The following is a 25,263-nucleotide window of genomic DNA, read 5'->3' on the forward strand; positions in this document are numbered from 1 at the left end:
CTTGGAGACTTGGGCAGGGGGAAAGATGGTGACACGAAGCTACCAGGAAGGGTTCATATTTTAGTTCTGTGCAGAAGAAATCACTGAAGAGTTTCAAGTGGGGGAGTGACATGATCAAGTAAGTTTATTGAAAAGAACACCCAGCTGCCATGAAGAGAATGGACTAGAAATGGCAAGAATGAAAGAGAAGAGGCCAGTTACAGGCTTTTCCAGAATTCCAGGCCAAGAAGTGATGTTAGTTGGACTAGAGTTACAGCAGTGGAGATAAAAATAAATAGATGAGGAAATATTTAGGGGTAGAATCAATTTAACTTGGTGATGAGTGACATTAGGAAAGTGGACAGAGAAATGGGGAAAACTGTTTGTCAGCTGGGGCTTCCCAGGTTTTGGCTTTGAGCACAAGTGGATACGAGTATTGTTTTGCTCCAGTGTAGAAACCAGAGAAGGAGCTCTCGTCTTTGATTTTTTGTTCTGTTTGTTCACTTGCTTACTTTGGGGAGAAGTGAGCAATATCGTGAATTTAGTTTGGGACACATAAGTTAGATATTTCAGCAGCTAGGTGGGCAGTTGACTACACAAACGTGCAGGTCAAAAAGGAGCTGAGACGGGGTGTAAATTTGAGAGTCCTTGGCACGTGGGTCATGTGGGTCCCAAATCATGGAAACAGCCTGTCTCTGGAAGGACTGGAGAGAGAGAGAGAGAAGCCCAGCACCAATCTCCAAGGAGCTGCAACCTGTAGAGAGAGCTAGAGAAGTACCAGCAAAGGAGTGGGAGAAAATGTGGCCTCTGAGGTGGGATCACCACCAGCAGAGGGGGATGAATGGCTCACCGCAGGAAGAATGGACCAGTTCCATGGAAACATGGATCATTTTGAACAATAAAATGTGTTGCCATCTGGTTTCTTACTGTTTCCAGGCATATGTTTAACTTTTGGGAATTAGAATCCTAACATCCTCAAATTTATTCTTTCTCCCTTTACTTCATTAGGTTATAAATATAATCAATGCGGCCCAAGAGAACAGCCCCGTCACAGTAGCAGAAGCCTTGGACAGAGTTTTAGAAATTTTACGGACCACAGAACTGTATTCCCCCCAGCTGGGTACCAAAGATGAAGATCCCCACACCAGCGATCTTGTTGGAGGCCTGATGACTGTGAGTGATGAGGAAAACCCAGAAATGCAGGGGAAAGACATGAAGTGCCCTCCAGGGTACACAGAATATGTAACACAGAAACTGGTGCTTATAGTTGCAGAAACACCTGTCATGTGGGCTAACGTCAGTATAACCAGAAGCATCTCCATCAAAATTTATGGGTAATATGTGTGGTGTAATTCAAGGAATTCTTGAATTTATCTTTCCATGAAGCTAACTGACCACAGCAATGGGAGACAGTCCTTCAGAATCCTCGTTACAGTAAAGGGTAGTAGGCAGTTGATCAAGGGTGAGGTAGGCACAGTGGAGCCGGCGTTGACGTCTTCCCCTCGACCTGGGGCAGTATTGGATTGAGGGTGATAGCTAAGTTCCCTTGGATTGCAGGCTCTTTGTATCACGAAAATGTTTGTACTTAGACCACAGCACCAGTTCCCCAAAATCCTATAGAATCCTTTCTTTAAATCAAAGCATACATAGAAGTTCCCTTTAGAATCCATAAAGGCAGAGCTGAACTGTTCTGGCAACAAAGGGTGAGGGGAGGAGGGATGTACCCCTGCCAGCTCACCAAGACCGCCATCTCTAACCACCAAGAGCAGCTGATTTCTAAGGACTCCTGTGTTCTCGTGTTTTGCTGTGATCTACTTGGTAGTAATCATCGTCTATCAGCAAGTGACTCCAGGAGTCATCTATGTGTTTTACTTTGAAAGTTTCTGTCCAGCCCTGTCACCAAATGCTGGGTTGACTGGCTTTATAGTCCATTCTCCTTGTTCCTGCTGTGAAGGTCATTAATGAGCCTGTAATTTGAGTGACCTCCTGTTGCTTTCCTGTCCCTGGGCTGGCCTTGGTTGTCCCATCCTAATGCAGTGTAGACTTCAGCCCTGGAGAACGCTGAGAGTTACCTACCCTCCTTCCCCCTGTTGGTGTACCATCTTGTGGTTCCTCTGCAGGTAAGGCTGTGAGGAACCAGTGTAGGGTTCCACCTACTTTTATTTGGTTTTAGGGAACCAGAAAAAGAAAGACAAACCAAAAACAGGAGTACCTTATGATACCACCTTACAGGCAAGACAGTTGTGGCCATTATTACTTAGCTATTGATAGAGTTTTAAAAATTAAGATCTTGACCTAAAGATCCAAGGAGTGAATTTAGGGGAGCCCTTCATTAATACTTTTAAGATTTTTTTTTTAATTTATTGGACAGAGATAGAGACAGCCAGCGAGAGAGGGAACACAAGCAGGGGTAGTGGGAGAGGAAGAAGCAGGCTCACAGCAGAGGAGCCTGATGTGGGGCTCAATCCCGGAACACCAGGATCACGCCCTGAGCTGAAGGCAGACGCTTAACCGCTGTGCCACCCAGGCGCCCCCTTCATTAATACTTTTAAATTTTTTAAAAGATTTATTTATTTACTTTAAAGAGGGGGAGCACACGAGCAGTGGGGGGAGGGAGCAGGAGAGAGAGAAGCAGACTCCCCACTGAGCACAAAGCCCTACGTGGGGCTCGATCTCAGGACCCTAAGATCATGACCTGAGCCAAAATCAAGAGTCAGGGGCTTGGGGCACCTGGGTGGCTCAGATGGTTGAGCATCTGCCTTCGGCTTGGGTCATGATCCCAAGGTCCTGGGATAGAGCCCTGGGTTGGGCTCCCCTTGGGAGCCTGCTTCTCTGCCTGGAACTATGCCTACTTGTGCTCACGCTCTCTCTTGCTCTCTGTCAAATAAATAAATAAAATCTTAAAAAAAAAGAAAAAGAAAAGAGTTGGAGGTTTAAGTGACTGAGCCACCCAAGCACCCCTTTTCAATAATACTTTAAAACTTAGCGCACTTTCTAGAGAAGTTTTAATTATAAAAGACTTTTAAGCAAAGATCTAAATAATTAGGTTCTCAAGGGTAGAAAGCAGAGGGAAAGAAAAGGAGATGCAGGAACATCTGGAGCCTAGTTTAAGAGCCTAGTAAATGGAGATCATTGGGATTTTTTCCACTCTCTTAGACTGTTCCCCACCAAAGATCTCAAATCCAGAAACTTTTCTTTAAAAGGCTAGTTGCAATGCCCTTGCCGCAAAACAGAAAATACAGTTGGGAAAAAATTTAGATATTGGTCAAATATCAGCCCACCCTTTTCAAGTCATCTTTACATTAAATCAGCCCCCAAAATGTGGCCTATGACTTTGGTTCCCCAATATGTAAGTGTGAGAACACAAGAATAACACAGTTCCTTTAAGGGTAAGTGGGGTCCCTTCAAAATAACCCACATCCAAAAGCAGGGCCCCTTCAGTAATTGCACAAATGTGGCTTCAAGATGCCAGAAGACAAAGATGGCGTGAGACAAAAGGCAACTGAGACATCAGGTGTGAAACCTGAATGAAATCCTATCTATTTTATTCTCAATTCTCCATCTCCTGGGGCTAATAGCTGTGGAAGGGAGAATATCCTCTGTCTTGTAGAAACTGTTCTCATTTAATTTTGAGCTTCAACTTGGAGTTCCAGATTGGGTTGTTAAGGACGCAGGTCTCTTAGGCTAATGGAAGAAATGAGAGAAAAAATGCTAAGAGCATGGAAAGCACACTTCTAATAGTAGCTTTCTTCATTCCAGGATGGCTTGAGAAGGTTGTCAGGAAACGAGTATGTGTTCACTAAGAGTAAGTTGTTGTCTGTCCACATTACGGTGATAACCGGTCTCCAACTTGTGCCTTCCACTGTGTTGGGATTATTGTTTGGGGAGGGTCCTGGTGTTACTTTCTGTTGGTCTCACTGGAGTTCATGGTCTCTGTGGTCTGCATTTGAAACCAGGTCTCCTCATAAAAATTACTTCTTTGAGCACTAAGAATTGCAGATCTTTGTACATTTAAACACAGTTAAATGGAATAATTTATTTTCATTTCTTGTTGGGGGATCTGGAAGTTTCATAATGTAAGAGAAGAACCCTGAAGTGAAAAATCTTCCTACCCTTAGAAGTGCAAGACTTCCTTTCTAGTAGCAACCATGAAGATGATGACAAATGCTCAGGGGCACTCAAGATTCTGCAATTAACCAGCCTCCCCAACCCCATCTGTTTGCTCAGATGTGCACCAGAGTCACAGTCACCTTGCGATGCCAATAACCATCAACGATGTCCCCCCTTGTATCGCTCAATTACTTGATAATGAGGAAAGTTGGGAGTTCAACATCTTTGAATTGGAAGCTGTTACACATAAAAGGTATGTGGCTTCTCTGGCTGCAGGTGGGGAAAGATTGATGGCCACGCTCAAGACTTTCACATCTGGAAACTTTGAGGGAGACGTGAGTTCTTGCCACAAGAAACTTCACAGGTTCGACCTGTCATGCCATGCTGGAATGTCGAACAAGCAGAGACTGTGGCCCCTGAGTGAGCTCCTTTATGGAGACAGAGTGGGTAAGATGTGGGATTAGCCTGGTGATGACCGAGGAGGAGGACTTATCACGTGTCCTTTTCAGATTTATCCAGGTCATTCCTTTGTGCTAGTGACCCAAGAGTTCTAGGTACTCTCAGCCCCAAACTGTTGAAGCTCCGCCTTACAAAATGAGTTTGAGAGCACCACAGACTAGACTTTGGATCTATCTGGGAGGCAGGGAAAGATTAAGTAACTCAGGCCTCTTCTTTGGTAGAAGGCGGCTTTCTCCTGGGGCTGCTGGTGTACAGGATGTGAATGATTCTCACCTGTACATAAGTAACTGACTGTAAATGATGGCACTTTGCAGAGAACACTGTCCTTAGACTCCGTAGATGCACAGGAAGTGCAGAGCTCATATGGAAGTAGAGATGGAGAGAGACTCCGAGGGATCTGTCTTGGGTGGCCTTCAGTGAAGGCCGTATGACTTAAAGACAATCTAGAAATTGTATGTATTGATCGCCAGGAGGCACCTAGTTGTAAAGAAATGACTGATAAGATGTCCTATCTCCTTCTAATTTGGGGAGGAGATATTTCTATACCCTTGCGCATGTGAAGTAAAACCAACTCAAGAAAAATGCCTTTATTCCCCAGTGTCATCAAAGAAGACAGTTTCTAGACCAGTGAATACAATGAATCAGGGTTTGTTTTCCTGTTTTCCAGGCCATTGGTTTACCTGGGCTTAAAGGTATTTTCTCGGTTTGGAGTATGTGAATTTTTACACTGCTCTGAAACTACTCTTCGGGCCTGGCTCCAAGTGATTGAAGCCAACTACCACTCCTCCAATGCCTACCATAACTCCACCCATGCCGCTGATGTCCTGCATGCCACTGCTTTCTTCCTCGGAAAGGAACGAGTGAAGGTAGATCCAAGAGCTCAGTCTTACTAAATATATAAGGCAAACAGCTAATTTATTTATATATATAAACTGCAACCCATCTGACAGTTTTTTGAGTTATCAAATTAACTGGTCATGTTGGCGTTGTAAAGACAGGGCCTTTTCCCTCCCCCAGATGCCTAAAGTAATTATTGATGTCACCGCAGAGACTCCTTTACATGCCTGGCTGATTCATGAACCCATTCTCCAAGTATTCACAAGGAGCCCTTTGTTGAGGGATGGAGGACAAAACTTAATTATTACAGCAAATGGTTACTCGGTCTAGAGGTTGCATTTTAGGATCTGAATTTGGCCAGTGGCGTATTATAATCCAGACAGTAATGAGCCATCCCACATTCTACTGATCATACATATGTATATGTGTGTGTGTTTTGTGTGAGTGTGTTTTGTGTAGTTGTGAATGTGTATATAATATATTGATGACTTACATAATTCTGAGAGAGTTCCACATCCCTTAATCTTACTTAGACATCAGTAGTGTCATGTACAGGTGCTGATTTATAGGACAGCCCTATGTACACCCCACGTACAGCTGGCAAGAGCTCCCCTTCTCCCCTCCTTCCCAACTACCCTCACTTGCACAGTGAAGCTTATAATTCTTTTGTTACAATTAGAACTGAAGCTTGAAACGTAGATGCCCCTGGGAGAATTGCTATTTAGAGACTGAAATTCATATCAATCTGCAATGGCCTGACATGAGATCATTTCCTTATTCTTAAGACCCTGGGTACACAGAAGAGTGGTAGTGGGTCAGCTAGGAGGAGCAAAAATGGCACCAAACTGGGGAGAGTTTGCCAAAGCTGATCAGCCAAAAGCTGATCTTGGTATTCACTTTTATCATCAACAAAGTAAGGAATGTGGTCCAAGAGTGATGCTTTTGAAGATTTTTACCACCTACGGTTAAAAAAGGTGACATGAGCCTATGTTTGTATAGCCCTTTCTTGGAGGAGCCATGGCACGTCCAGATCCCTCCTCCAGGCTCTCGGTCCTCCACGATACGCTGCGTGAGATACAGCACTGCTGAGGCCACGCGCTGCCAGTGGAGGACAAGACCTGCAGCATTAATGCCAAGACCAAAGAATGGCAGCCCCTGCAGTCTAGAGTAGGAGATGAACCTCACTTAAGCAGAACCACTCTAGAAAAAGAGAGATTAAATGCTTGATAAGTCAGGGAGTTCTTGGTCACTTTATCATCTCTCTTACTCTCCTTCCCCTAAGAATTTTTCTTCAAATTGTGAGTTCTGCTAGCGTCTTCAAAATCTGAATGAATTTCTCAAATGGCAAAAAAAACAAGGCTAAGACTTTAATACACTTAAAATTCAAAAGACATTTTCTAATTCTGACGGTCTTGCCAGAGAATCAAAATGTAGAACTGCAAGGAACCTTGGAGAATTGGGCTGGAAGGGGGGCTTTTGAGCTCAGAGATTTGGTTACTTTTACGTGCGTGCGTGCATGTGTGTGTGTGTGTGTGTGTGTGTGTGTGTTCGTGCCGTTCCCAGCAGTAAACTGTCAATTCCATCAGTGCAGAAAGCATACCAGTGAAGTTCATCAGTGTAGTGCCAGCACTCGACTAGCTGGAACCCAGTAAGCCTACAATAAATGATTGCTGAATGAACGCCTAAGATACAGGATCTCTTACATGGTAGTAGCCCATGTAATAACCTCCCCCTAAAGCTGTAATCTGAGAACACAGCTGTATGCCCTTACGCTCTGGTTTGTGTTCTCAGATTACGTAACAAGAGCTTACGAAAGAGGGTCTCCCTTCTTGCCTTTGCCATCTGCTAGCCTAGAGCTGAATTTTGTTTTTAACTGCAAGAGCTGCCTTAACCTTAGTTGTCCTGGGAAAATTCTTTTTCTTATCCTTGATTCTCGTTTTGCTTGGCACTAATCCTTTAACCTTTGTATGAAGAGTTTTGATGTATTTGTGCTATTTACTGCCATTCTCTCACTCTTTGTTTAAGCAAGCAAATAAAATAAGTAATACTTGTGATCATAGGCCGCTCTATGCTCTCTCCACTCATGGGGAAGTGTCATAGCAATACCACAGGGCAAGCATTTGAAAAGGCCTGTTTGGCTTCTTCCTGCAAAGAACTGGAGTGGATGGGTGCTGGGAAAAGAATGTAGGCATCCGTTGTAATGTATCTGTCACGTATCACAGCTCAGATTTCTGTTTCCCTCCGCTATGCTGCGGAGTATCTGATGTATCCAAGGTAGCCTCTCAACTTCTAGGGAATCAGAGAAGGCTCATCAGGCTAAGAAAATATTCTGATAATCCCATCCCTCCCGAGGGACAGATGAGTGTAGGTCTCTGACATCCGGTGGATAACGTTCGACCTTGCCTCCCCATGGCCCCAGGGAAGCCTCGATCAGCTGGATGAGGTGGCAGCGCTGATTGCTGCCACAGTCCACGATGTGGATCACCCGGGGAGGACCAACTCGTTCCTGTGCAATGCAGGCAGTGAACTGGCTGTGCTCTATAACGACACTGCTGTCTTGGAGAGTCACCATACCGCCCTGGCTTTCCAGCTCACAGTCAAGGACAGCAAATGCAACATTTTCAAGAATATTGACAGGTTTGTTGTGCTTGGGTTCTTACGCTCGGCTTTGTAAAGTGTAAGTGGGAAATTCCGTTTTCCCTAACTTCTCCAAGTACTTAGCTGCTTCGTGGGGTAAGGAAAAGGAGATCTATCAATAGTTGGGCCATTGTATCAGATGATAAAATACTAATCTTGCCCTTATAAGCTTACCTGTACTTTTCAGATTGCTTTTATCTTTCTGACTTCCATTTGGTTTTCAGTGGGTTCATGGGCACATTTCACAATAACCACAAAATACTTACACATGTTGATTGTCTTACTAGTAAGTACAACAGATATTTTTGCCCTCCCAGAAGGACATCCCACCTTTTGTATAATTCAAGAAAATGCATCCTTCCTCATCTTTCCCCAGTTCAATGTTTGCCACTTAAAAACCTAACTCATGAGGAGATAGTGGTGTTCTACAGGTCCCAGCAGAGTTGTTAGAGCCCAAAGGGTTGGGCAGGTTTCCCCCTTCCTGGCTGTTGTGCTCCGGTCTGGGCAGAGTGGGCCGGCTGGGAACAGGAGCAATTCCTGTTGGCTGCCCTAACCCTGCAGTCAGGCTACGGCTGCTTCCCACAGAGCAGCAGCCAGGCTGGAGAGCAGACTTCTCCAGGGGCAAGTATACAAGGAGCAGAGCTCACTCGGGCCTCAGGGACCATGCCTCAACATGAACCTAACACTTCAGTTTCCAGAAACCTGAGAAAACGTGGAGACCAGTTATTCCACCTTCAGGAAGTTTCATCAGTGTCAAGGACTGTTTTTAGAACTTTAACTGAAAGAATTTCTCTAAGAGCAATTTTACTTAGCTCTCCGTTCTGGCTCCTGGAAGTTAGAAAAAGATTATAGGAACTGGAGAGTAATTTTGGGCAGGTTTATTGCTCCATGCATTACAACTTCTATCTAATTTAGAGAATTACTTATTCATGGGAAATCATTATTCCAATGCCATCATCTAAAGAAGTACTGACAATTCTCTGTAATAAAATCACCAGTGTCTGAGCCGACTGCAGTGGGGACAGTCATCAGGTTGCTGCGCCAGTCTGGTAGGGAAGGAACTTGTCATTTCCTCCCACCTCGCTGTTTTTATGTTGCCAAGGGAAGGTAGACGGAAACCACTTTGTAAAGTAGTGCCAACTATGTGACATCGCTCTCTCTCCCTCACATGCGAGCGCGCACACACACACACACACACACACACACACACACACGTGTCCTATGAGGGAGGGTCAGCTGCACTGGGGACAATGGAATAGCATTAAGTCCTGGCTTACCGGGAAGAGGAGCAGGTAAACTTGTTTATGATCTGCACTCATTTCTCAACTCCGTGCTCCCAGCTTCCACCCACACTGGAAGCGTGGTGAAATGGTGGCAGAACAGTTCTAATTCTGGACCTGATATGAACAAGGCTCTCTGTCTTCTGGTTATTTTAGGAACCATTATCGAACACTGCGCCAGGCTATTATTGACATGGTGTTAGCAACAGAGATGACCAAACACTTCGAACACGTGAACAAATTTGTGAACAGCATCAACAAGCCAATGGCAGCTGAGGTAAGCATTTCCCCCGAAAGAAGACACGTCAGAGTAGTATTTCCATCAGAGGCTACTCTGGCCTCAACGCACTTTCTCTTCGTCCTGAATACAAGGTGGTTATCTGCTCAGAGTTGGTAAAGAAGGGCTGGAAATACTGGCCACGGTGTCCACAGTAATCCTGAGCTCCTTGAGAGAAAGGTCCTGAAATAAGGCCCATGGTGACAGGAGGAGGTAGGCCCAAAGAACGAGAGAGGCCTGCAGACAGCAGAGGCTAGCCTAAATGGGGGTATTTTAGAGGCTCCAAAGCCCTAATTCTCTGTCCTTTGAGACCTCAAAAGTGGCTATTTTAAGAGAGACAAACCAAGAAACACTCTTAACTATAGGGCACGAAGTGGTGGTGAGCAGAGGGGATGTGGGTGGAGGGAAGGGGGAAATAGGGGAGGGGGATCAAAGAGCACGCTCATCCTGACGAACACCGGAGCAGTGTATAGGACTTCGTTTCGGGGGTACAGTACAGTGACTCAACACGGTCTACTAACTACACTGGAATTAGAATAACTCAAATCAAAAAATAAAATAGAAGCTGAAACTTAGTATTAGGGGGGAAAGTGGATGTTTTCAAGAACTGTACTGCTGCTGACCTGCATTAAAAACATCAGTACCCAAAGACTCCATATGGTCAAATGGTGAGTGCTAGCTGAAAACAAAACATCTGTCATGTTTCCTTTTTAAAATTTACTGATATACCCTAGTCCTGCCTTAAGGCCCTCCAAACTTGGGTTTTAGAAACATGCACAGAAGGTTCACATCTCTGTTGTTTAAAATGATATCAACTGACCTCCGAACCATGAAGCTCCTCCAGCCCCGTCAAGTCAGGAAAGCCTTCTGCTCATTTCCATTGAGAAGACGTTGCATATGTAGACGGATGACGAATGGCTGTCTTACAAGTAATGTGATGATCAGTAAGGAGACTGTGTACGACCCACCACATGACCAGCGTAGCTGGAGGGACAGTGTCCACCTCACCTGCTCTCCTTCATCCCCCAACGGTCCCACAGCGTAATGCCAGGGCCCTCTCTTTCCAGGGACTGACTTTGGGGGTAAGGATCTGGGGAATCGGGAGGGAAAATTTATACAGAATTTAGAGTTGAGGAAAGTCACCTATCAAAATAAGCTCCCAACTCTGTGTCAAGATTTATTATTTACCAGTGTCTACTGTAAGCAGTATCAAAAGAATAACCCTCAGAACTTAATTTTCTGTCCACTGATGGCTTAATAAATAGGTCTAGTCTCAAAACAAAAACTCTTAAAATGTCAGTTTTGCAGCTTGCAGAGCTCTGGAAATCTAATTGTTTTCAAACAATCTGATGTCTTTGCAAGCAGAAAATAGCAATTTTCCAGGTTTTGTGTCATTGGCCTATCGCTGCATTTATGTAAGCCTCCTCACAGAGCTGGCCACTTGGCTCAGGACCCCTGACATCCATCACTAGGTCTGTACTCCTGTGCAACCGGCCTTTGTAAACATGACTGAATACACCCAATTCTGCCCTGGGCCACTTTCTGCTCCTAGTCCCCCCGCCCCCCGAATGTTCATGGCTCATGACTCGCCACCACTCAGTCAGAACAGCAGCCAGGAAAGCACGAGTGTTCGGATGCTTTAAGAGAAAGAAACAAAGCAGGAAGGGGTGGGACAGAAGGTCATAGGAGAGGGAGATGGCAGGCATAAGAAGTAGAAATAAAGAAATGATTGAAGGGTCATATATATGTGTTCTTTCCTATCTTTAACATATTTTTTTAAACCTGGAAGTTGTTTTTACACATCCTGATAAAATTGGGAGAAAACCCTCCTTTAAAACGACATACCAAACTACTAAAAACAAAACCAAACCCTGCTTGTAACAATTACCTCTGGGGAAGAGGATGGCAGCAAAGGACTGGATGAATGGCGATAGGGAGTTTGATGTTTTAACTGCTTTTGTCTTGACTGAGGTTATTTTAGTACAAGGATAGATCAGTGTATTATATATGGAATTAAGGATGGGAAAACTTGAGTCCCAGTCAGGTCTAAATGAGCCTGGGTGCTGACCATCTGATGTCAGGTCACTGTGGTCATAACATCATTTTAACCCTAATATGACCATCTGTTTTCCAGAGTGAGGGCAGCGACTGTGAATGCAACCCTACTGGGAAGAACTTTCCTGAAAACCAAATCCTGATCAAACGTATGATGATAAAGTGTGCTGATGTAGCCAACCCATGTCGCCCCCTGGACCTGTGCATCGAATGGGCTGGGAGGATCTCGGAGGAGTATTTCGCACAGGTACACTGCCTCTCTAGGGAAGCTCTACTTCTCTTCTGGAAATGGCTCCAGGCCATGGAACTCCGGAGATTTTCCAGTTGAGTAGCCATCCATTAGTAAATGAATCCTCCCTGGAAAGAAATGGCTCACCCCGGGCAGAAGTAGATTTCTGGTTCCTTCAAGAGTGACTGATGTGACTGGTCACTGACCAAAGTCATTCTGGGGGAAAGGGGATAAACTGAGCCTTTGAAAGTATCTTTTCAGCATCAAAATGTTAGATCCTGAACTTCCACAAAAACTGGGCTACCATCCATTCACTTACCAGGTTATTAGTCTCTCCACTGAGCCCTGTGGGGACACAGATAGGAGCAAGACACACTCCCACGCGTGGGCAGCTCATAAACAGTAGGGGAGAGGTGTAGACATGGATAGGTCCACACATCACTAAAAATAGGAAGTATTTCTAAAGGAGGTATGCTAAGTGCTATCCAAGTTCAAACAGATGTTTGTTTCCTAGATGATTAAAAAAAAAAAAAAGCTTTGAGGGAACTGCTATTAAAGATTTAGATATATGGAAATAGGAAAGGACTTTTGGGAGAGAAATTATCATCTGTAAAATCAGTAAGGAAGAAAAATAGAATTTTTATAGAAGGAGAGTAGCAAGATGTAGTTCACTTTGCCAGGGTGAAGGAGTTGAAGGGAAAAAATCCAGAAATTAGTAGACCGCAAGATGCCTTTTGAAATCTAGGCCTACTTCCAGGGAAGAGGCTCTGAGGACTGAGGTGCGTGTGTGTGTCACAGAAACGGAAACACACACACACTGCACTGTGGGAGGGCCGCTATGGTGGAGTGTACCAGGAAGGCAGGATAAAGAATGGCTCGTCATGTCCCAAAGAGCTGTGGGGGGGGGGGGTGACTAGGTAAGTCCTAAGTAAGTTAACTGCAGCTTTCAACGCCAGGAAGAGGAGCTCCGAAATTGAAGAAAAGTAGGACAGGCAGTTCTGAGCTTGCTGGAGAGAAGGGGGTAAGAGTAAAAAACCCACACTACTCCTTGAACAACAGTGGAGATTTTAAAGATGCCTCATTGATTAACCTGAAATGAGCACGCTGAGCCAAAAGCTGGTAGGAGGCCATTAATGGGCCTCCCAGGATCCACAGAGAGGGCTTAAAATCCTACTCCTAATTATTCTCTAAGTACGGGAATGGGAGAGAAGCACTTTTAAGTTATTTAATGTAAGTTCCTTGTTCAGGTGTCCTTCTCCCTAAAAGGAATGTACTAATGTTCACAAGCATTGTGGCCTAAAAATCTCAAGTTAGACACGAGGCCTCTCCTCAGCTGGCCTCTGGTTCAGGACACCACCCGGAAAAGGGGAATCTTAATATTCAGCTCAGGACAGGACGGCCTTACACAAATGAACATACACGCTCATGTAGAAATACTCAGACTGCCACAGTCCTTGAGAGAGCCACACGACAGGTACCCAAACCTGAACAATCACAGTGTGCCAGTTTTTCAAGTAAAAACAGTGCGCCAGGACAGAGGCTGGTTCAGCTCGACTGCAGAAATGCTTTTCCCCAAGACAATCTAATGATGCTGTGGTGTGCGGTGGAAGGGCTTTATGTGTACCTCCCATCCTATCAAAACATGCGAGTTTAAAAGGACACATACTCGAAGGTCAAAATTATTAAGATTAACAATTCCTATTGCTTCAATGAGGATATTCGTAAGTAAACTTGGCTTTTTAAACTTCAGGCACATGGCAGTCAAGAATACAGTGACGCTTGGTACAGTTTGGTGACAGTGCCTTGATTCACGCTAAGGCATAAGCACTTCACCCACCATCGCTTCTGCACCCTCACTGTAAAGGGCAGTATTACCAGCGTTAGTACTTAGTGGTACTACTAGCACTTTGGAAACAGATCTCCGGAACGGGGGTAAGACCCTGAGATCGGTGCCTCAGGAGGGGCTCTGGTAAAGCACAAGAGCCTTCTGAGTCAGCAGACCTGACTTGAGTCACCCCAGCCCATCCATCAGGTGGTTGACTTACATAAGCCTCAGGGGCTTACTGAACCTGTCTTCGTACCTACAATTACACGAGGACCCATTTCCTGAGTTGTTCTGAGAAATGAGATGCCACTGTGACAGCTCCTCGTGTGCCCCACCCCTGTGTGTTCTCATTTCTTGCAGACTGATGAAGAGAAGAGACAGGGGCTCCCTGTGGTGATGCCAGTGTTTGACCGGAATACCTGCAGCATCCCCAAATCCCAAATCTCCTTCATTGACTACTTCATAACAGACATGTTTGATGCTTGGGATGGTAAGGGAGCTGGTGTTTTGTCACCCCGCACAGAATACTTTGTTATACTTTATGATAACCCACAGTGACACAGGTTGGGCCTGAAGGTGTAAGTGAAACGTTACTTTTGGTTGTGTGTGTGTGTGAGAAAAGCTAGCTGTGGGCTGTCAGTAGCCAGGTAGGGCGGGGCGTGTGTGTACTTTCTGCAGAGAACCTTCTGTACAGAAAACTCAACGGATGCTTGATAACTGCAGCAACAAGTCTTAACCTCTGGGAAGCATAGGTTTCCACAGCCTGCAGTAGGTTTAGACTGTCACTGGAGGAAATTCAAGAAAGAACACCAACAGAATCTTCGAATCAGAGTAGACTGAATACATTTTGTGATGTTGCTGCTAAGTGACTTTTCAATTTTTAAATAGAAGGTCCTGTTTGTATTTCAGAAACTAGTATCAGTAACTTACCTTCTCATGCTTGTATGTGCACTAGGGTACCTCTCTTCCACCTCTGAACCCCACTCTGTCCCAAGAGCCCCGGCCTTACACACGTTCCGGCCACCTAACTTGTGATTCTTTGCCGTCCTTGCAGCCTTTGCCCATCTGCCAGCCCTGATGCAACATTTGGCTGATAACTACAAACACTGGAAGACATTAGATGACCTCAAGTGCAAAAGTCTGAGGCTTCCATCTGACAGCTAAAGCCAAGACAGAGAAGGGGACCTCGTGATCTGCGAAGTGCACTGTGAATCACAGTCATGTAAATAAGAGGCATTCCTTACTAGTGAAAAGGACAGGTGTAGGTTAAGGAGCTGGTGTTTAATACTGGACTTGGAATCATTCAAGTCCCCAAACTGCATTTTTAGAGTTACATTCCATGAAGAAAAATACATGTTCTTTTGAACACTTAGTGACAGAACAAACACATGGCAAAATCCTTTGTCCTGTTGTCATCCTGTGTGTCCTCATCAAACCATAGAGCTCATTTACTATAACCAGCAGGACACAAGCAGCAAAGGCCTGGTGCCCGTGAGCCCATCTTGCTGGATGACAAAGTAGCTTAGCTCGTGTTCAGCTCGTCTCTTACCATAAAAGTCACTGTCACTGTTTGTTTAGCTTGACTATTTTCCTCAGTCTGAAGGGTTCATAATACCTAAGGAAAAAAAAACTATACAAAAAATGAGCAAAACTAGGACCAAATTACTGATAAACTAGTTAGTTTTACCACCTCGATGGCTAAGCAGTTCCTTTGCTCAGTGGTGTGACACCCAAGGTAGCCCACAGCCTCGGCCCGGTGAGTGCCTGCTGTCGACTGGCAGCAGCAGCCCTCTTTCCCAGAAAAGGAATTCATCTTAACAGAAAGCCCTTCATGATGGGGACAGGGAATGACACCTTGCTTGGGGGGAATCCAAGAGCTTCCCTTACTTCTGGTTTACAGAGGCAGTCACAAGGCATTACAGTGAGTACATAAAAGCCATTAAATTTGAATGCCCTTGGATAAGCTTTTTTTAAAGAAAATTTATATACATTTGCTGCTTAAAATTTGTATTAAAGCACTCTAAATTTACTGGGTATAAGTCCATGGGGTAGGCTGTGCGGTGTACCATCTATACGTACATACTTGGGGAGGGATGGGAAAGTTTCAAGGTTCAGATGTTTTTAACCTATCTATATTTGAGACCTTGCCATTTTGCTTTAATGATGTAAAAAAGACAAGACCGCAAGATGTGTAAATAGATCAGAAAATAGGCGTAAGGCGAAGCAGTAAATACTATTTTATGCTCTTAATTGTATGCTAAAAGCTTCTGAAGCACAAGTGCATATTTTTATACAGCTCTTTTGAAAACTTTCTGTGATCTACATAAAGTCAGACTTGAGATTTTCCTTTCTCTTTTACCAAACAACCCTTCTCTATGTATTGTAAATATCAGAAACTCAGTAAACAAAGTATCTTCGTTTTCCTTTTCAAATCCTCTGTACTCCATGCTGCATTTTTAAGAGGTATAAACAGAGGCTGAATTAGTTGAATAGTACTTTTTTCAAACGAAAATTGGAATGCAGAACACTTGAAACCAGTATATGGGAAGGAGAAAATGACTTATCACTACATAATGTGCCAATGTTTTTTTCTATGTTTTGTACCAAAAAATGAAATCATATATGACAATTCCATGCAAAGAAATGTATCTAAATTATTTTTGCTAGAAAAGCGAATGTGCTTGGTCAGGACAGCAGCTCGCTTTGTGTTGTAATGCTGCATTATGTAAATGTGATGAAAATGTTTTTGTGAAGTACTTGTAACTAAATTCCTACAGCCATTTTTCATTCCCAACAGCTGTTTTTATTTTATCCCTTTGGCCTAAACTTTTCATTATTTCAAAATTTCGCTTTAGTGTCCTTTATTTCATGAGTCACACACTTCATTTTCAGACCTATTAAATTCAGGATGTCAGAATCCCATTTTAAGGAGCTAAATAACTTGCCTAGGCTCCAGAAGCTTGCTCGAGACAAAGACAATCTTTACCCCGCCATGTCGCTTTCAGTTCCATTTGGTAAGTAACGTTTATCAGATGTCTGACATTTTCTGTACGAATGTTACAGCTTACTCCTTGTAATGTCAAATTAATTTCATAAGAACTTAAATGTTAAAGGCTTTAAGACTGCCAGGTACCAAAGCTTTAGCACGGCTATGATCTTAATCAGTGTGTAATTCTCTGAATTGCTAACTATTGCATTCTTCCATAGTCTTTTTGAAGGTATAAACTACCAGAGACCCCTATTAATTGAGAAGCATGCAATCTAATAGAGGTGGAAGTCACCTTAGGACTACTACTTTACTTAACTAGAAGTTAGTTGTAAGGTCATTCTTGTACAGGTAACAATGTTTTATAATTTTAAGTTCTTATTTATTTCCAATTTTAGATTTTAAAATTTGCTTCCTCAGTCAGGACTGGTTAGTCTTGGAAGCAAAGAACAAGCCTCAGGCTGAGAAAGGAATGATACGGTGCCCCTGAAATTTAGGCTCTTGCTTATATTATGTGAAGACAGCCAGAGAAGGAGGGAAGAGGGGATTTTTAAATAAAAATGACAAGGCCCACTACATAGTGTTACTTTTGGTGCTTCCAGTTCAACCTCTAGCAGGAGTCTGCACCCTCTTAGAATCTCCCAGCTTTCTGAGTTGGAGGCTTCCCTCCAGACAGATACGAGGATTGATGGTGGTACTTACAGTACTCGTTGCTCCCAAAACTCACCTCTGGGCTCTGTCACTCCGTGGGGACAGAGTACTATGTGCAAATACTAACCCAAAACTATTAGGAAGTAAGGCAGTTAAAACTCTATGAATTCCTTATATAATTCATGGAAGAGTTCTCATACAACTCAAGAAAACTACTTGAAAGACTCAAAAGACCTCCTGTAAAATGAAAAAGCTGGCTAGAAATGGAACAAAGTCCGGCTATCGAGGAAAATTTTAAAGCCTGAAAATGACTGAGATACCTAACTAAAGTGATCGACAATCTGACGCACTAAGACCGGGGAATAGGGCTAATTGCAAGGCCTTACGTTTCTGGGCCTCAGTTTCCTCATCCCTGACATGAGGGCATCAGTCGGGCATAGATGACCTTAGCTTTTCCAGTCTGGAGGTAGTTGTGGAAGCAATGGTCAAAGGTAAACTAGTAAAAACAACAATTCATAAAGATTCCGTTACAGACGAGTGGGATGAACAGTGCATCGGCAGACAGCAAAGGAGAAGAATCCGTTCTCTGACAGCGTTAACAGGATTCCGTGATCAGCACTTCAAGAATAACTCCACAATTATCTCCACTTTCTTAATTTTTATTCTTTAGTACCAAATGGGAGAAAGAGTATCCTGTTCTACAGCTGGTGGGGTGATAAAGAGGATTAAATCTGACTGGTCACTGCAAGTAACTACACAAATGAAGCCTTCCTCAGGTATTTCATATTGGAGGAATGGCAGGATCAATCAGGCACTTGTGGTATCGTCTCTGACTTGGGAAACACTGTACCTCTTTACTGACCTAGCTCTCATCCCCGGCATACATGAGGGCTAGGTGCTGGTCCAGTCCCAATCTAGGGAAGAGCTATTTGGCCAATTCACATGGGGGAAAGAAAATACACCCTGGTAAGATTCCTACTGATCTGAGTTTACAGAAATTGTAGCAGCTAAACTAAACTAAAACAAAACAAAAGGACTTAAATTACTTTTGGCACGACCAACAAAAAAAGCTGAACAGTGAGAGACTCAAGTTTGCTCATACAATGTTCTTAATTGGTTTCTAAAGACCAGCGAATCTGTAGGAGGTAGGATATATTTATCACACAGATTCTTAATCTAACGGGGTCTAAGGAAAACCAAAGAACAAAAAAACTTCTAATGAATGCCACAGTTTTGCTGTGCTATTTCCACCTCCTCACAGGGTCTAGGTTCAAACGAAGCAGATCAAACCCAGCATAAAACAACAAGCTCCTGGAGGTCTCAAGATGTGCTACATCCTACCCGTTATTCAGTGGATTTTTCATTTTTATCCCAAAATATGTTCTGTAATTATCATTTTTTCTTACAAGTAGGCTCGTTAAATTTTTAAAATACTCATTTTGAGAATAAAGGCAGGTACTTCAAAATTCACAAAGGTCTAAATGAACGTACATGTAACTTTTAAAAAAATTTTCGTGATAATGTAATTAGAGGCAACAAAATTATATTAAATTGAGTGAGAGGCTGTGAGCACTTCTCTCGTTAAACATAAGTTCATACAATCTCTGGTATAGAATTTTTCTAAGTGTAATTTTTAAAAATTTTTCTATACGGACACGATGCTAAAATTCTTTATTATCATTATTTGTGCTCTGATCTGAATACTTTCTGAAAATTCACTGCTGAAATTAGACCCATCTCCTCAGTGGTTTCAGTTTACTGCTAATTGAAAAGCCAAACAAAAACTTACAGTGTATACTTTGTACTAATACCTGAGAAACAACTTGCAATTCTTGATCTGGGGCTTGTGAGTTTGAGCCCCTCACTGGGTGTGGAGATTACTGAAACATGAACTCTTTAGAAAAAATAACGCATTACAAATTTGAGTATTACCCTATATTTGATGTTCGAGGGTCAAGCACACGTATTCCGAATTCCTTCAACTAGACAGCAAGATATAAGTCACCATCCTCTTCTAACTTTTGAAATAATTTTAAACTGCGCAATCCAGATTCTTTTTCTCCATTTTTCCACAAAATAATGAGATGGTCAGCAGAGCATGTCACCAGTCCATGATCTTCAAAGTACAAAAACATCTGTAAAGAAATTTAAAGCTACTGATTATAGGAACTTCAAAGAGAAAAGGCGAGGCTAATACTAGACTAACGTGCTTGTTAAGATACGTAACTTGCAAACTTACTTGAATCTGAATGTAAACTCATTTTTCATGAGAAACTGTATAATGGTCTAGCATTTATGACTAATAGCTTGTGTTTTAATAATCAGAACTATAACATCTATTTTCGTGAAGCACATGAATTCCTCCAGCATCTTCTCAGTTTTACTATAGTTCTTCAGGTATTCGTTTTAAGGTTATGTCAGAAGTCCTGCCAGAACTTAATCATTTATACCACCCTCATTATTTACGGACAAATGGCTACCAGTAAATGACTAAATTCCAAATTCTGCAAGATAAACACTGGCTTGCGCTCTCTAATCCATAAGCATTTACAGAATGCCATCTATATATCCTCTGGTCCCTGTCATGAAGAAGGTTCTAGTTCAGCTGTGAAAACCAAATCGTAGTTGAAACAAAGACTATGTAACCAGGTACTAAAAAATGCAGTTCACACTATGATTTGTCACCAAAAGAGAGGACCTAGATCAGTAACCACTGAAACAGTCAAAGCTTCAACAACCTAAAACTTCCCAAATGAAGGGGAGGTCATGCCTGGTGAAGAAAGAGGCTGGAAGAGAAGAAAAAAAAGTGTTGTAAGAGGGCAGCAGAGCTTGGCAAAGGCAAGAGTGAAACGAAGGAGAGAAATACAATATCAAAGAACAGAATAGGAGTTTTCTCTGAAGTAACAGTTTTGAACAAAGCAGGATAAGGCCTCGGCTGATGATCTGTAAGGGATGGATAAGGGGGAAAGAGGGGAGAAAAATACTACAGGTAACAAGGCTGGCTACAGAGTAAGGGTAAAAACATAAAAGGAATGAGGAAATTCAGGAGGTAGCATCTAAAAGGGAGCCAGGATTTTTCTCAAGCCAGAGATACTTAAAAAAAAAAAAAAAGCTTCAATGTCAACACTTTCAGAAAAATTCCTCAGGCTTACATTATGGCAAATATGCCACTTTGAAGGTTACCCCCACCATTTATTTTTTCCTAAAGATTTTATTAATTTACTTGAGAGGGAGAAGCAGACTCCCCGCTGAGCAAGGCGCCTGATGTGGGACTCAACCCTGAGAGAGATCGTGACCTGAGCTGAAGGCAGATGCTTAACAGACTGAGCCACCCAGGTGCCCCTACCCCCATCATTTAAAAACCTTTACTGGGTACCTACTATTTAAAAAACCAAAACTCCCCAGCCTTACATGCAAGCACATTCATAATCTGATGCAAAACCAGGCTTTATCTCCTACTAGTGTCTGTTCACAGAAAACCGCTGCTCCATGCCACTACGTACATACAATCTTTGCACTTCTACCACATTCTGTTCACAATCCCAAACTACACAATAGCCACAAAAGCAAAAACAAAGTTAAAAAGCAGAACAAAAGGAAAACAACTGGGCTACGTGTTAGAGGAAAGCAAAGATAAACAAGACCCAACATTAGGAACTTAGGGTCACAAGGCTATCTATGTTAATCCTCCCCGACCTTCTAATTCCTGAGCACTCTTGGTCTACAATCCTCTGGGCCTGTCCTTAGCCGCTAGGTTCACAACTTCTTTGGGCCGTATCCTTCCTCTCTATAAGATGCAGGAGGGCAAGGATTATATTTCATGTTTCTTGGTAAACTCCAGTGTCTAGTATATTGCCTAAAACAGAGGAAATGACTGAGGAGTGCGGGGCTGCTACCCCCAAGCATAGATGCACATTCGCATGAAAAGTAATGTGCTCCTCCCTGGCTGTGAAGCAGGGAAGAACAATTTAAGAAATTCATTACTTAGGGCTCTGCTTATACTATTACCAGTCCCAATCATCTCTTTGTCTTGATTGATCATATTCCTTTCATTACAGGCAAGGGTGCATACAGCAAATATTAATGTATCTGGATTTCTGCAAGTGAGAACCGTATACATCTTACAATTCTCAACTAATATCTTCATATATGCACAATAACCAAGACCCTGAGTCTTAGGAAAGCTAACAAAATATCCTTCAAAAGGAGGTAAAAAACAGTGCTCTGTTCACAAATGTGGTAAAGGCCCCTGGAATTCGATTCTGCAAGGCTTTAACTCTATATAGGTAACCCAACCCTCCACGCACCCTCTACTGCTGGTAGGTCTTCAACATGATTCACTTCACCCGATTCTTGGCTGTCTCCATCTCATAAATAATGGTGATTGAGCCCATTTTTAGAAGCAATACGTTCCTTCTTCACATCGTGTCTCTGTAAAGGGAGATCTTAACTGCACATACTATAACCTATGCATGTTTAGATTCAGCAAAAACATACAGGAAAAAAAAAAAAACATAGGTCTCTACGATACCAACGAATGAAGAGCGCTAAGATGCAAACGCAGGAATGCCCTAAACCGTTATATGCCTATTAAAAATAATACCTCCACGGACGAGGAGTGTCCAATCAAATCCCCAATAAGCTCCAATGAACATGGAGGGGCATTTTCTTGTTGCTTTTTAACAGGTTGGCTGGCTTGTTTGTTCACTCTTCCAAATCCCCACATGTTAAAAAAACCTAGAAAAACAAAATCATTTTGGTCATTTCCAAAATTACTGTGCTCTTTACTGAGAATATAAGATCGGAAAATTTAAATGCAAAGATGTTCTGTATTTTAGTCAAGGGCTAAGGGGATGGTATGAAACACTAAGCTAGGGTTTCCGTAAATCTGTTACTTAATTTTAACTACCAGGTTTGCTGCTCATCTCTTTTATTGCCCCTCTCACCCACTGGTGAAGGTGTATTAACATGACAAAAAGGCACTGGGAATAAAGGAGGAGAGCAGTAAAAGGCCTGAATCTCAGTGTCCCCCCCAAAAAAGTCACAACGCAGATCAAAAAAGGGTAGAGGAAAAGTAACACGTGTATCTAGAAACAATATCCTCGCAGTTCACGGACCCAGAACAAACTCCAGAGGCACCAGCATCTGACTGCTTACGCAAAGGCTGCTAATGAGCCAGGATTTTGTTTTTCAAACCAAACACCTGCAGGGCAAGCGATCATGAGATTAGGATATAAACACAAAAGTGTTTTTTTCCGTAAACTGAGTTCAATATTAATGCTTCAAGGCTGAGAGAACACTTTAATTTGATATCTGATGGTACAAACCCTCTGTGTATCAAGCATTATGATAGACAATATAAAATGAATAATTACTTCAACGGGCCATTTGTTCGGATTACCGGAAAAGAGTTTCCCTTAATAAAACACTGGTTGACTTGAAGTGAAAAAAAAGGCAGGTCTATATTAAAGCAATATTAAGATATGAATCTGAGACCCCAATTAGCACAGGCTTCACGTACACATGCCTACTGGGAGCAGACTGGGTAGTATTCTTGTGGTTGCACGTAACTGCCGACCTTCTGCCTTTCCTGTGAGAAAAGACACGTACCTGTTGGTACAGGTTCAGCGGCAAGCTGCTGTTTTTCTCTTAACTCCCAAATGCGTACACTGCCATCTTCGGAGCAGGAGATTAACTGCCTGTCAGAAGAGAAAATCAGTGATAAAAAGAGAAGGCACCACGGAGGGCCAATGCTAAATTTGCAGTGAAAGAAACCAGTGGAGCCCTCAACCGCTTCTCTTCAGCTCCGGGCAGGAGCAGATAAAAATCACAATTTAACATGGCTTTACAGTGCAAAGTAAAAGCACTCTTCAGGAAGGGCACCCGTTGTACTGTTAAACTGGCTCAAATGTGATAAATGCTTCATCCCATTTTAGAAAACACATTTAGGAAAACAGCATGAATTTACACTTTCACAATATCCTGACCCGTCCCCCCCCCTCCCTCCTCTCACTGTATCTCTTCTCAGGGTGGCTCACACTAAAAGTATCCTGCATAGAAAATAGTATTCCCTTCCTGTAATTTCATCCCCAGAAACTCAGCAGGCAGCTGATCCTGACAGGAAAGCCCTTGCTCAGTAGCCTTACACAAGGAGATGACCATTTCTTTCTGGACATCAACTACTACAACAAAGAGATGAGTTTATGGAAAATATAAGAAGAAAAATGAGCACACGGTGCCCAAAAGTCTTTATCTTTTTAATAAATATACAATTTTAACATTATCTCTTCCTATAATAAAATTCAACGTAATTAATTTGAGCCCTGCTCCCTGTAAATGTTGTAAAGTATTGCCACAAACTCTTCCGTTAGAGACAGCCACGGGTAGTCTCCATTTCCCAAAAAACCTACCGCGTCAAACCAGGGAGCCAGATAACTTTGCCACTTAAGAAATTACGCTGGTGGTGCAGGGAAATGTGAGTTTCTTTCATTTGTCACAGAACAGATGGGAACTCATACCTGTTTGGAAGTTTGGCAATATGCAGGACATTAGAGTCATGGGCGCTTTTCTGGCAAGCAATCACCCGCTTCAGTTGAAGGTTATACACGTATAAACCCTTTCCAACTGCAGCAAATACGTTCTGGTTGGGGGAAAAGTTCAGAAATGGGCATAAAATTAGTACTTACCACTACACGGTATAACAGACTTCCAGCCCGGCTGTAACATCAAAAAGCCACTGTTACCTTCCCTATTCCTAGCTTTCAGTCCCAACTACTGTACTGCCCCCTGAAGTACAAAGGAAAGCGCAGAGCATTTAAAACGTGTAAAGACACAACCACTAACCCAGAGGAAGTTCTGCATGTTACGCCCCTCAGCATCACCCTCTTGCCTCACTGAAATATGACAGCTAGACAACTATGTCTAGCAGCTACGGCTGGCAGACGGGCCCTACAGCGGAAGCTACTCAGGCACCACCTGGGTTTTCATTCACAAAACACTCTAGCCTTGGGAAACGACTCAGTTTCTTTTGCCTGGACAATGTGAGCATAATTACCCGCACTCCACACCGTCAAGCATGCGAGAGCCCTACAAAGGGCACAAACAAGCGTGTGCCATAGGGGCACTACCATCTTAGGGTCCCCTGAAGGATTTGCAAGAACATTTTTCCAAGTGTATTATTAGAAGTACCTTTTTACTAAAACATCTTTAACCTTTCGAAGGTACTTTCACCAGTATTTATCTTATTACAACCTCACAACATCTCATTAAGGTAGGGAAAGCAAGTACTATTGCCATTTTCCAGAAAAGGAAGTTAAAATTTTAAAAGAAGATTAAAGTCACAGAGAAAGTTAAGACACGGAGCAGACATTAGAATCAAGGTTACGTTACTCCAGGCCCTTGCTCTTGCCTTACACCACACCACCTAGCTTCTGAAATTATTTTGCACATCACTAGACTTCAGTAGTGCTCGCCTAAGAATCAGTTTCCTATGCAATAGGTACCCCAGTAAGGCAGCCCTTTCAAAATCCCTACATTGACTCTCTGTTTTATACCAAAAAAGTCTTCTCATGCAGCCTCAAAGGCTGCAAACCCAATTCAGACCTATAGTATTTGGGCCAAAGCATGCCCCTAAGGCTTCTCAGAGTCTCAATCTGGAATGATCCCCTTGACCGTAGGGATTGGTACTCTGCATTTTAGCAAGACGAACCGAGGACCAGTGTCAGGGACATTGATGAAACCTGGCCAACCTGCTAAAGTCTAGAGCCCTATAAGTAGCAATACAAATGCAAAGGAAACCCCAAAACTTGTACAAACCAAGAAATCTGTGTAGAGTTTAAATGATTTACCAAAGGTCACAAAGAAAATTATAAACACAACTAGAGAGTTAACGAGCTCTTGGGCAGCTAATACTCAACAGATTCACGGCATCGATCACCT

General features: G+C 42.9%; 2 protein-coding genes across 4 annotated transcripts in view; one reads left to right on the top strand and one right to left on the bottom strand.

Annotated features, from left to right (window-relative positions):
- PDE8B (phosphodiesterase 8B) overlaps positions 1 to 16,504 on the top strand; it is a 252,611-nt gene extending 236,107 nt beyond the window's left edge. For both annotated transcript variants that reach the window (XM_034656401.1, XM_034656402.1), the window contains exons 14-22: positions 988 to 1,152; positions 3,739 to 3,784; positions 4,207 to 4,342; positions 5,216 to 5,414; positions 7,805 to 8,022; positions 9,459 to 9,579; positions 11,714 to 11,881; positions 14,049 to 14,178; positions 14,743 to 16,504. In XM_034656401.1, coding sequence (XP_034512292.1) covers positions 988 to 1,152; positions 3,739 to 3,784; positions 4,207 to 4,342; positions 5,216 to 5,414; positions 7,805 to 8,022; positions 9,459 to 9,579; positions 11,714 to 11,881; positions 14,049 to 14,178; positions 14,743 to 14,852 — 1,293 coding nt within the window. In that variant the 3' untranslated portion in view covers positions 14,853 to 16,504. The remainder of the gene's footprint in view (positions 1 to 987; positions 1,153 to 3,738; positions 3,785 to 4,206; positions 4,343 to 5,215; positions 5,415 to 7,804; positions 8,023 to 9,458; positions 9,580 to 11,713; positions 11,882 to 14,048; positions 14,179 to 14,742) is intronic.
- Positions 16,505 to 18,979: 2,475 nt separating this feature from the next.
- WDR41 (WD repeat domain 41) overlaps positions 18,980 to 25,263 on the bottom strand; it is a 43,830-nt gene continuing 37,546 nt past the window's right edge. Inside the window, exons 10-14 of one of the 2 annotated variants that reach the window (XR_002142918.2) lie at positions 23,844 to 23,965; positions 22,936 to 23,024; positions 21,929 to 22,062; positions 21,633 to 21,756; positions 19,323 to 19,460 (exon numbers count right to left, since the gene is read on the bottom strand). Coding sequence is in view for 1 of the 2 variants with exons in the window: in XM_011226297.3 (XP_011224599.1) it covers positions 19,308 to 19,460; positions 21,929 to 22,062; positions 22,936 to 23,024; positions 23,844 to 23,965 (498 nt within the window). In the remaining variant the exon portion in view is untranslated. Of the gene's footprint in view, positions 19,461 to 21,632; positions 21,757 to 21,928; positions 22,063 to 22,935; positions 23,025 to 23,843; positions 23,966 to 25,263 lie in introns of both variants that reach the window. The other variant, XM_011226297.3, reaches the window with a different exon arrangement.

This window comes from Ailuropoda melanoleuca, chromosome 3, assembly GCF_002007445.2.
Source record: "Ailuropoda melanoleuca isolate Jingjing chromosome 3, ASM200744v2, whole genome shotgun sequence".
Taxonomy (NCBI): Eukaryota; Metazoa; Chordata; class Mammalia; order Carnivora; family Ursidae; genus Ailuropoda; species Ailuropoda melanoleuca.